The following is a 12,001-nucleotide window of genomic DNA, read 5'->3' as shown; positions in this document are numbered from 1 at the left end:
CTCACTTGTATGTTTTTCGGCCGATGGTGAGCTTGTTTGGGCCGGGAGCATGTCGAGATAAGCTCATCTGCTGATTACGGCAGGAGGAGGATCGGGGACCCACATGTTTGCATTCGGTTGAGCGGCGGCTAGAGTGGCCCTGCATTGTAGGAGTGCATGGCGGCGAGGTTTGTTGAGCGTGTTGGGAGCGTTGGGGGCGGTGGGGCCGGTATCGTGCGGTGATGAGACGGGATGATTGGGACGGTGGTGATTGGAGAAGTTTTCTCTCATCGCACTTTTTCGTAGTTTTGTAGATTGGTTTAAGCTGATTGAAAGATCTGGTGAGAGGTGAAATCAAATCTTATGCATTTGATCAAAGGATACGTGAGAGATGTATGCATGTGTGGTATGGTATGTACGTAAGAAAGGCTTTGCTCTATCTTCGGATGGAAGATGCTTTTACTCGAGCGATTTCGTAGCCAATCATAGCTCTAACGTCACATCTCTTTGCTTCTGTTAGTTGTTTCTGTCTGTTTACGTTGACACTCACAACCCCGGTGGTCAAACATCACATCAGCTGGGTCATCTTCTCCAAAAATCTCTTCCGCGAGGATTACATCCAAGAGGTGGCAGACTAGGCAGATGTACAATTGAATCACGCTTGTATGCTTCAGAGCTGAGATGACGCCTGCTTTGACTGCTTCGAGGGGAGCATCATAGTCAATCCGAACCACAGCATGTTGAAGGTCCTCTGCTAGTCCCATTATGGCATATATTCTGTCGTGCGGATCGTGGCATGCAGACTCCTCCGTCATCTTCAGAAGCTCCAGAAGCGATAGAGTTGGTATCGGAAGTTTGAAAACCCGCTGGCTTAGTGGGTCGTGGGACTCGCACATGTCGAGGATCTTGAATCCGGGGCTTTGCATTATCGGCATCTCTGTGTTCGCATCTGACATACACAAAGAGGAAAAGCATACGCCGATCGCGGTCTTGAGGTCCTGGTGTCGCATGCTGCTCCGGCTGCAGTGTATAATGAGTTCTCTGGCAAGGAGATACTCTTGAATGATCCAGATTCTGTGCCAATAGCTGTGGTTCAGCAAAGCAATGAGCGCTCTCCACCCTTCTTCCGCAGCCACGATGGAAGCTCTATGGTCGGCGTAATTCGAGAGCGGCCTTTCTCCACAAGAACTATTTTCCTTCCCATCCTTATTGAATTCCCTGTTGGTGACCTTGGTTACGGTTCTAGCTCCCGGGCCGAGCTCTCCAAGATGCACGAGTCTAGAGACGAACTGGACTGAATCCGAAAATTCTGGAAAATCCGCACCCAACCAGACGCGAACTCTCAGGGCATGTGTATATATTAAGCCCATCATCTGAACTTGATGGCCTCTTTCTCGGTGGTCTGCTTGATTGATACAGATCGCATCTATCCACAAGGCTCCTGTGACACCCATATCTCGGAAACAGACCAAGGCCTGGAACAGGTTGTCGCGGACTTTGAAATTTTGGCCGTCGAGGAATATGGTGTGTCTTGGAGCCTCAGGGTTGCCCCATTCGTACGATAGAGCTTCGTAAGGGTCACAAATGCCGTTGGTAAGCTCAGACTCATCGTCTGCACGAGGGTATGGGCTTGGGATGTAGGGATGCGGCAATACGCTGATAGAGGTGCTGACTTCGATCGTACTGTGTTTGAGACCAGGCGCAATATGTAGTAGTCGGATCTCGCAGTTCGCAAGGTTGAGAGATTTATATACAACTGACGTCTTGGATAATCCTCTGATGGCAAAGTCTAGCTTTCTTGAGATCCGCCGGGCAATCGATTGAGGAGTCATTGTAGATAGAGAAGATGCTGTGTGCTAGGCAACAGTGATCGTTCCTGTCAGAAGGTTAAGTTCGCCTAGCACTGCCTCATCCAATCACCCGGGGGCTGTGTTTTCAGCCTTCTCGCGTACAGACTACACCCGACGCCTCAGCGTGACATGTCGTAATAGAGAAAGTAAGGAACTCCCAGGGTAAACCAATTCGCTCACCGAGGACGTGGCTGCTGCGATTATAAGCGCACATGATAACAACAATATTCACTACAATAGGTAACTACTTCGCCACACCCTTGTCTCGAATTACTGGAGAGCTCTTTACGAGATAGTATGGAGAGTATCAATGATCTAAATCTCGGTAGTGAGTGGTGTCCAAGTCACGGAAACAACGTGAATTTGCAAGGTCTTTCACCTAACATACCTTCGTCGCTGCGATACATGGAGACAGAGGCGTGCCAGCCAAGAGAACGGTACATCTTGAAATTAAAATTACAGACAGACAGAAACATCTCCGCTCAAATAGGTTTCGCAACTGTCTACATGGGCTAGTCTCAAGCTGGGTGTCCTGAGCCTCAGCACTCCAGCTTCAGACAACAAGTACCTAAACCACATCGCCATGTCCCTTGAGTCTCATCCAACTCTCGGGGAATATCGACAAACGGTATATGGGTAATGCATATGATCATAAAGTGCGCCTCCGCAGATATCGTAAAGATTATCTTCAGTTAGACGTGTGATGTAGCGTTCATACCTTCTCAGGAATGACCGTACCAATTCTTGAAGTTATGTTGCGGTGCACAGCTGACGATCATACACTCGTTCGGGACCGAGGTAGTTCTAAACATCTCATCAAGCAGTTGGATTTCAATCATTGCTATGATGCAGCCACAAGGCAATATACGAGAATGTTAAGATCTATCAACACGCATGGGCCTGCAATAACGATGTCAGATACTTAATGACACCCTCAGTCACACAACCAAACTGCGCAGTTCTATACCCCAGCGCACCCTCATTCTGAGACTTTCGCAAGCAAAGCGACACACGAGCCAAGCGTCATGAAAAGTCTCCCGATGCTTGGTAGAAGTATCATTCGGCGGCCAGCGATGGTTCCTGATATCTTCTCCATACTCTAGCACATGTAGCTTGCCATGGCCAATTCGATACATAGGGTGAGAAGACATCACCTGCCTTTACGACGCGCAGCTAGAACTAACATACCTCCAGCGCTTTATCAGACTGATTCAAAGCACGACTCACCAGCAAAGCAACACTCCCAAGACTTACCTAAAGCCTAACCTCGCGCCTGGACCACATCGGGTTGACAGCCAACACGCTGATGCGGCCCGGGCTTCTTGCGCAGACCACCGCACTGCCTCTACTTCGTCCATCCTTCTCGAAAAAACTTTGAACTGACGATCAATGCTCCGCACATGTGTTCCATTGCCGCAATCGACGCCTCGCAGATAACGATCGACAGAAACCGTGCCAGAAGCGACGAGCTGGGAGTCAGCGCAGTTGCTGTGATGGGCGACTCATTGTGCAAACCCCTGGCATTTGCAGATGAGAAATATCGCAGCTTCAGCCTCGTCACGGTCGGTGCTGCGATGCGTCACTTCCCCGATGCGGGACTTGCCGTGGCATGGCTGGTTGGGCGGTTTGTATGCTGAGGATGGGTTTGATGCTGGAAACAAATGATCATTGAGCTGATACCTAAACCGCGTGGGTATATAGAGGATGAGCTGGGGTTTGTGTTGAGTGGTGCGTGTGGGCTTGATTTCGGTTTTGAGGTCTTGTATTGAGTTCCAAATAGACCCGTACAAGGCTGAGCAAGGTCCAAGATGCAGTGTTTTGCTGCGAGCGCGGTGAAACCTTTGACGGAGTAAGAGACGTTTAGTGTCTGTTCAAAGCATGAAGAGTCTTGGCATAGAGTCGTTTCCGTGAGGCGCGAGCGGATATGGACCTGACGGGTAACTATCAGCTGCAATATTGTCGCTTACCTCGTGTCATTCATTCCGTTCCACGTGTCAATCGTGTTTTCGCGTGGAAGCATCCGGCGCATGTCGGCTCGGCAATGGGTATGAATTACCCAGCTGTGCCGAAATGTCCAGCAGTCACCAACATGCGCACTTGTCAAATCACGGTCTGTGTGTTAAATTGATGGTAGAACTCGAGTCGTTGGCAGCTCGAGGCACATAAGCCGAAATGAAGCTCGGGATTGGAACAATATGGGGATCGTGACATTCCCTGCTCATGACTCCAGTCCAGTTTGATTACAGATCGGGACATATTGACGTCGGATGCACGTAGTCAGCACCGGTTCGATGGGTATGTCAGAGATATAATAGAGCCGTACGTAACGCCCAGGTTGACGGTCGCAAGGCACCGAGGATTTTTCCAAGGCAGCAACGCTATGCTTGTGCGTGTGCCATCGATACATCCCTATGGTCGGTCGACGTTTCCGACGAAATGGTGCTTGTTATCGATGGTGAGACGACGGCGACTTGTTGACAGGTGGTTGCAGCGATGATGCCGGATCAGCACGAACCGTTGCGGCCAAACGTGCGCTACGGCTCGTGGATGACTGTGTTTTCTCCGCAAACCCGCTGATGCGCTGACTGAAACACTTTGCTGAGGTTCTGTGAAGTTGGGCCCGATTATGATGGAATCCATGCTTTTCCGTTTCAGAGTGAGCTGATGGATATCTTGGCGTATTATTGTTTTTCAACAGACCACATCGCGATCCGCTGCGCTGCGGTCGCGTGGCGGGGATGGCGGCCAGCGAATAGAGATCTGACAGAGCGGAGATGCTGCCAATTTCACGGACGGCCCGGACAGATCTCATTACCGGCACTCTGGAATTGGGGAGATGCCCTGGGCAGGCTATGGCGATCCAGCCCAAGTGAACATCAATCGAAGTCGAGTACAACAAAGTGTACAAACGGTCCTTTTTTTGACGTTGCAAGTAAGTAACAAGAATCATGGCGATAGCCGCGTCAACGAGGCGAAACAAAAAGCGGTAGTCTTGATAGCCGTCAAGTCTAAAACTCTCCGGGCGTCGTCTCCTGCAGTGATCAGCTGCAGTGACAGGCATGGGCATGCCCCACGGCGTCATATGAAAGCAAATAAGGCTTCGAGAGCTTTCGATTGGAGAAAGGCAATTCTAGTGGAGTCAGCCCTGGATGCGGGCAAAACTCTGCACTCATATGTAGACGAGGAAGCAAGGTCCATCCTGAGGGTTCTCGAAGCCACACGGAACAGCTCGATGATGGAGGCGATAGGCGTGCAGCGTGCGGAAATGAAATGCAGTCATGGTGACATTAGATGACGTATATGGCCAATACGGCTCTGGTGCTCTCGTGAGGTCAGAAGATTCAGAACATGTCGAGGGACCAATTCCGCAGTCAATGGTGTCGTGGTAGTACGAAAAAGGGGATTGGAAAAGTGCGAACGAGCGGTTAGCGCAGGGGGAGGTCTACTGCCGGCAGACGATTCGCTCGCTTCGTCGAGCTTCCCGAAGTTAGCCGTCTCAGGTAGGCGATAGCCCAGGCAGGCCGTAGACGGACCACTCCCCGCGTAGGGGCTCATCCTGGACGTCAGCGGGCGATAGGCTGGCGGCGGGCAAAGTGTTTCTCGTCGGGGAGTGCAGACTGGCGGGCGTTTGCACAGCCAAGATGCTGAGTGTGTCGCGTCGGAGCAAGGCGGATAAGCAGCAAATATCGATGCTGTGGACGGTGGATCGCCTCAGCCCCTCCCGCCATGCAGGTACAAAAGTACGCGTTCAGGGCAGGGCGGTGATTGGCCGGGCGTGCTGCAGGTGCACAGTTGTCAGCGGGAGTGCTCAGTGGCTCCCTGAAGGTCGCAGTGGCTGCTGCAGGCCTCCAGAGACGTGCGGTATCGTGCATTCTCGGGCCTGAGTCGCGACACAGGAGAGCGAATCCGTGGGCGTGCGGCCTGGTGCTTGTTGTTGTTTTGCTGTGCTGTGCTCGGGAATGCTCGACGCGTCGAGGCAGGCGCTTTGCAGGATCGGGGCAGCAGGCAGGAGCGGCGAGACTAGCGCCCGTTGGTGGATGGCCTTTATTCTCAGACCTCTCGCTGTCAGCTTCACGTTTCTCGCGGCGCCCGCATCCCCTGCGACGGCGCGGGTGCTGGCTGGTCAGAAGCTCTCGACGGCGTCCTCAGGCGGAGGCCCTGTGGCTGCAATGGGACGGGAGCCTGCACCGGTCCAAGGCCCGCGCGCTGTGTGAAGCCATGAACATGTCTGAAGCGCCCATGCGCCGCGGAAATGAACCTAGTGCAAACGACCCTTGTCCTGGTCAGAATTGCTCGTCACTCCCTGCTCCCCCAGGCCCGCTCTATGCCCGCTCCTTCAAGCTCTCCTCTCCGGTGCTGGTTGATTTCGTCGGGAGATCTGCTTCTTGCATTCTTTTCTTTCACAGCCGCACTCCGCAGCGCGCGTGCACCTCGCTCCTTCACCCCGTCCACCCCATTGCTGTCCAGCTACACACGCTCCTTAACCTGCCATAATCTACAATACTGTTTAGACATTTTACCATTCTTCCGCCAGCCGAACCCCAGCCCAGCGCCCGTACCAGAATTCTCCGCCCTCTACACGAGACCTCCCGATTTACCCATTTGGACCGCCATTGTCTCTCGTCAAAACGCATTCCTCCCCATTGGCGCCGGCCTTGAATTCGCCTCCTTTGTTATTCCTGCCTGACGCGTCCGACATTACATGGCGAGCGCGCCTGCCTCTTTCAACCCACACGCCCCCTCTGTGCTTGCATAACTGTATCGACCGACAGACTGGAATTAATACAGTCGACCGCTGGGTATGTATACCGTGCATCAACTGTACCAATTCGAGTGACGTGCAGACATGCATTGGTACCTGCAGGACCCTGGGCTGACCTTACCGCTACTGACAGACATCCACCGTCCTAGCGTACCGTCTATCCACGGCCGCGACTGCCCAATTGACCTTTCACACAGCGACTGTGAAAGCTTGTCCCGCTACCAGTGCGTTGCCCCACTTCCTCGACATCGCCGTGCTCTTCACACAGCACCCTCCCCGCGCAGCATTGTCTAACCAATTCAAATTTAGGCCACCATGAATCGCTGGTTGACAAGGAAGAAGGATGGCGTGGAGGAGCCCGCGACTGGAAAGAAGGCGAAGAAGGGCAAGAAGGGACAAGAGGAGGTCAAACCAGATTTTAACCTCGACGCCGCATTGCCCAAGGTGGACGACTTCCGGACGAGCTTGATCATGCCAGGCCTGTCGACGCGCTTCAGCATGTTGCGCGACCAAGACGACCCAAACTCAAAGATGGGCAAGGCGAGTGACGACAGCGTCCTGGCACCCAAACGCCAGTCGCGGCTGCACGAGTTCGGCTTCGTGCCCGGAGGACTTTCAGACATTGCCGAGGTGTCCTCGCTGAGCGGATCAATACGACCACCATTTGCCAATGAGCGATCGAATTCCTTCGACAGCAGAGACGATGATGACGGGTCCGGCAGCATGATGAGCCGGGCTAGGCCCGGCGAGGGCAACATTCTGTTTGGAGGTCGTCAAAAGATCTACATGATCTCCAACAACAGCTCCAAGGGGCTGGGGCGGACACTGTATGACGATGATGTGAACCTGTCTGCTTACCAGAAGCTGCGCCGGGAAGAGAAGGACAGACTCAGGCAGCAGGAGGCTGATGAGCAAAACGGTCTCCATTCTGAGCCGTCCAGCCCTTCCGCACTCAGCCGGAAGCGAGAGACGTCTTCGTCTACCAACTCGGGCACCGTCGAGACGCGCATATCGACGGCCGCCACATCCATCGCCTCTCAAGGTGCCAACTCTGTTGCCGTCAGTTCGCCCTCATATCCCACCCTCAACAGCCCAATCTTTCCGGAGACGGGCCGCTCCACCGCAAAGCCTCGAAGGCTCTACGATCAAGGACTCGACCTCCACATCCAAGAGCAACAGTCGTCTTCCATGAATCGCCTCAACTCAATACAGAGGGCACGAGCTCCTACGGGACGCTCAACCCCTCCCATCCCATTCGCCAGGTCTGCGACCAACCTCAGTGACCGATTCAACCGGGGCCCTGCATTCCGCTCCGAGAGCCCCAGTTCCCTGATGCAGCCTGGCATGAGCAGGAACAATTCGTCTGCTGGAACAAGTCCGGTGCTCAGTCGACCCCAGTCACCGGCATTGATAAGTCCCATTACGAGCGACAGTGAAGATGCCCATGCACTCAATGCTGCGCTCCAGCCCAACGATCGCGGCAAGGCAACAGCAATGGGTGCCTTCAATAAGCCAAAGGGGGCATTCAGCGAACAGCAATATGCAGAGCGTCTGAGACATCTGCATCGAGAACGCGACATACCTGAGGCGCAAGCGCCTGCACCCAAGGCAGAACGTTCTCCACCGCGAAAGCCTACCTTACGCGAACGTGCCGAGCAAGAAAAGAGGAGGCGTGCAGGATCTGTAGCATCTGACCAGCAGAGGGCCGAGTCTCCAGCTGAACCCGCTCCAGCACCGTCTGCCTTCTCTAGATTCCAAGCAGCAGCCAGCCAGATGAAGGTCTCTGGCCCAGCGTCACCAGCTGCAGCTTCAGATCATTCAGATCAGGCTTCTGCGGGAGCCGGACCCCCTTATAACAAAGCCACCTTTTTGGACTCTCGAGACTCGAGTGACAACGAGGGGGAGATACCAGAGAGGTCCACCGTTCGCCCTTTGGAGCCAACACGACGTTTTGAGAATCTGCCTACTGCGACTGGACCTGCGCCTTCGATATTTGAGCATCCGGCAATGCGATCTCGAAGCGCATCTCGTGGACCGGCTGACCAGAGGTCTCCTTCTCGCGAGCCACCGCGATCTGATGCTTCCCTTGTAATTGCTGGTGGCGATGTTGACTCACCAACACTCGGCCCCGACAATGGTGGACTCAGTGGCCTCATCCGCCAGCATCTCCGCAACGTCAGCAATGTTTCGTCAAACTACGGTGAGACAGATAATGGAATGATGAGCCCACCGGCGACTACACCAGCAGGTCTTGCTTTGCGAACTCAGAACATCGGACTGCAGCCTCGGCAAGCCAGTTCTGAGAGTGTCACTCCTGCGCCATCGACTTACAGTCACTCGAACCCATGGGATTTGGATGACATTGAGAACCCGTACCGCGACGAAGGCCGAAGCAATCACTCTATCAGTCCTGTTGAGAACCAGAAGGTGAACGTGCAAGATACCCTCCTGACACCAAATTCGACCGAGCCGACCTCGCAGTGGGACCTGACTCCCAAACGACATGAGCGTGTTGCAAGTAACGAGAGCGAAGGTGACCACGAAGCTTTCCAACGGGATCTTGCCCAGCGCCAGCGAGTCATCCAAGAAAATCTCCGTGCCAGAGCTGAAGGGCGCTCGACCAGTCCCGCCCCAGTTCCCGCCTCTGGAGGAGGACTCAAGACTGCTCTGAACATGCTCCGTGCAAAGTCGAGTCGTGAGTCTTTCGCAACAGTTGACCGACATCCAGACCTGCCAGTGAGGGCTCCACGGAAGTTGACACTTGGTACGGCTTCTCGAAATGCCAGCAGCACTTCTTTAGTCGGGTTGTCCCCGAACGACCAAGTCCGACCTGAGATGCCCCCCATGAGGTCAAAGCCTTCGCGAGTGCTGCGACAAAGCGAGCAAGATGCCCAGCGTGAATCTGCGAACCGACAGCGGTCCGGAACTGACAGCAGTCGCACTGGCAGACCCACTGGTCGATCACCCCCTAGGTCAGCAAAAAGCTCTACGCGTGAGCGCTCGAGCTCCGGCACTTCGAACGGTCGGTCACGAAGCCGTCCAGGAGAATATCGCGATGATCTTGACCAGGCCATGACAGAGGGTTCCAGAAGCGCATACCCACCAAACACGCTTCCATCAATGCCCGGTTATGTCGCCCATGCAACTCCTCCGCTGCCTTCTGAGAGGCCGTCCATAGACAGTCAAGGGCGCATGCGTTCGCGTAGCAACAGCAGAACGACAGCTGCGAACTACTTCGAGTCGAAGCACCTGCAACCTCTTCAGACTGGCCCTGGCTCAGCTAACGGGTCGCCGCGTCTAGGACTCCCGAAGTACTCCCCTGGGATACCAATCTCACCGCGTCCTTCTCCTGGTGGCTACAACAGCTCTCTGCCATCACCAATGCCGGCCTTTTCATCGAACCACACTCCTCCTGTTTCCAATCCTACGACACCCAACGCAGCCATGTTCAACCCCAACAATGTGCAGCCGAGGCAAGGAATGCTCAGGAAGAAGTCTGTTGCGAAGGCGGACATTTCCGAGCCAGTCCTGTTGTCGATGACGACTCAAATCGACACGGTCAATCTGCCACCAGGCGCATCGTTGAAGAACGGTCAAGAATACGATGCACCACCCGTGCCTCCCATCAACCCTATGCGCAAGCGATTTGGGTTTGGTCGGTCAGGAACTGCGGAAAGCATCAACCCTTACGATCCTGCTATCCAACCCGGCTTTGACGCTCCCCGCGCACCATACGCCGAGCCAACGAGGACCAACTCGTCGGATGCGCTACCTGGCGCCCAGCAACCCAGAACAAGGTTGAGGAAGTCATCGAGCGAGGGCAGAAGCTTACGCGGCCCAGGCCAGCCACAGTCTGGACCGTCACCACCGCTACCCCAGGGCGTCTTTGGTGGCCGCAATGGCTCGCCGCCACGACCCATCAATGACAGGCCCGTTGCCCAGAGGCCCATGGACGGTGCTATGTTCTGATCGCGCGCCTCCACGCCAGCAACTTTTCCTTTCATGGCCGTACAAAAAACTACCTACTGGCAACTCTTACAGCATTTTCGCCTTGTTTCCTTAATTTCTATTCCTCAAACTTCCCTTTTACAACAACGGCCTTTTTCGTGTTCTCCCTCTCTTAGCAATATACCATACCGAGTCTATGGCGAATTTCTTCACTCCTTCTACGATTAAGAAAAACAATTAGGGATCTTTTAAGGGGTGGAATGTCTATTTCGCATCGAGTTTCTCTGGTGGGTCTATTACATGTGTGTGAGTTTTTTAGAATGCAGACCTGTCGCCGGGCTGGACATCGGTGTTTCTACATGGGCTGGCATCTAGTGTTTTTGAGTAAAAACATCCCGGAATAACTTCGTACTATGGATGGGTGGTTTTCTTTCTATTTGAATGTTTATTTGGCTGGAAAGGGGGGACTTGTATGAGTAGTTCTTCTCACTGGGTGTGGTATCGTCCCGCTTCAGTGCAGGATAAAAGAAGAGAAGAAGCGTCCTTTCTTGTCAGAGACAAAAGATGGCGCTGTTAGTAGGCGAAACAAAATACCAGATTTCTGCTTTTCAGCAATACTCCTGTGCCCGAGTCCTTCATACCGAGGCTGTGGTGATGGCTCTGCACGCCACATGCGTCCAACTTCACCGGCGCTGCGTGGTTCAAGCACTTCCAAGCCTTGCACGGCAGCCACTCCGTCCAAACCACGACCAAACAATCAAGGAAGAAAAACAGGTACCACACAAGCTCTAGGACAAAGAGGAGCGCGGCAGCTACCGTCCATTAAGTTTGGCTATTTTACCCCACTTTCTCACCACGCACGCTCCGAGCGACGAGCCGCGGCCCTTCGCCACTGGGCGGTCGGCACTGCGTCGGACCGGTCTAAGTTATTGGTTGAGAGTTTATTTGCTTACTTGATGATCTGCATATGGGGACTGGGAAGATGGTTGCGGACGCTGGCGGTGATTTGTGTTGGGTTGGTCAGTTGGTTCATTGGGTAGTGGCGATGGAGAAGGGGCGAGGACCTACTACCCCAACATCGACGGGGAGAATATGGGACCGAGGCTACATGTTCTGGATTTACATGTACCAAGCACCTGCATGCAGACGTGGTAGAATACACGTGACGTTCACATTTCAATTCAAGTATTCTTCTGCCCAGTGATTTTTGATTGCTCGATTGATGTGCCGTTCCGGATGGCGGCAGGCGAAGTTTGAATGGCAATGTGAGACATATGATCGACGGGAGGCGCGTTTCAGGAACCGGCCATGGATTAGCAAGGGGCCGCGGAACACAGAAGCACAAACATGATCGGATGGGATTTGCGCAACAACTTGCATGCTGCGCGATGCAGGAGACGAATGGATACTCGTGCTGCGACTAGATAAGGTAGTCGGTGTGAGTGGGTAAAGCACGGTGTGT

The 12,001-nt window shown here is 53.8% G+C and overlaps 4 protein-coding genes across 4 annotated transcripts; 2 read left to right on the top strand and 2 right to left on the bottom strand.

The window, feature by feature from the left end:
- Positions 1 to 63: 63 nt before the first annotated feature.
- Positions 64 to 1,811, bottom strand: SNOG_02165 (hypothetical protein; the record flags this gene model as incomplete). Its single annotated transcript, XM_001792731.1, has 2 exons — positions 64 to 317; positions 530 to 1,811. The coding sequence occupies 2 exons, from the start codon at positions 1,809 to 1,811 to the stop codon at positions 64 to 66; spliced, it is 1,536 nt and encodes a 511-aa protein (XP_001792783.1).
- A 1,520-nt stretch (positions 1,812 to 3,331) lies between these two features.
- On the bottom strand, positions 3,332 to 3,858 carry SNOG_02164 (hypothetical protein; the record flags this gene model as incomplete). Its single annotated transcript, XM_001792730.1, has 2 exons — positions 3,332 to 3,668; positions 3,797 to 3,858. The coding sequence occupies 2 exons, from the start codon at positions 3,856 to 3,858 to the stop codon at positions 3,332 to 3,334; spliced, it is 399 nt and encodes a 132-aa protein (XP_001792782.1).
- Positions 3,859 to 6,053: 2,195 nt separating this feature from the next.
- Positions 6,054 to 6,516, top strand: SNOG_02163 (hypothetical protein; the record flags this gene model as incomplete). Its single annotated transcript, XM_001792729.1, has 2 exons — positions 6,054 to 6,090; positions 6,341 to 6,516. 2 exons carry the CDS (start codon positions 6,054 to 6,056, stop codon positions 6,514 to 6,516), a joined length of 213 nt encoding a protein of 70 aa, XP_001792781.1.
- Positions 6,517 to 6,906: 390 nt separating this feature from the next.
- On the top strand, positions 6,907 to 10,560 carry SNOG_02162 (hypothetical protein; the record flags this gene model as incomplete). The annotated part of the gene is made up of 1 exon (XM_001792728.1): positions 6,907 to 10,560. The coding sequence occupies one exon, from the start codon at positions 6,907 to 6,909 to the stop codon at positions 10,558 to 10,560; it is 3,654 nt and encodes a 1,217-aa protein (XP_001792780.1).
- Between the last annotated feature and the right edge of the window lie 1,441 nt (positions 10,561 to 12,001).

This window comes from Parastagonospora nodorum (genome assembly GCF_000146915.1).
Source record: "Parastagonospora nodorum SN15 chromosome Unknown scaffold_3, whole genome shotgun sequence".
NCBI classification, from domain to species: domain Eukaryota; kingdom Fungi; phylum Ascomycota; class Dothideomycetes; order Pleosporales; family Phaeosphaeriaceae; genus Parastagonospora; species Parastagonospora nodorum.
Note: the sequence above shows the minus strand (reverse complement) of the source record. Positions and strands in the feature narration are given on the sequence as shown.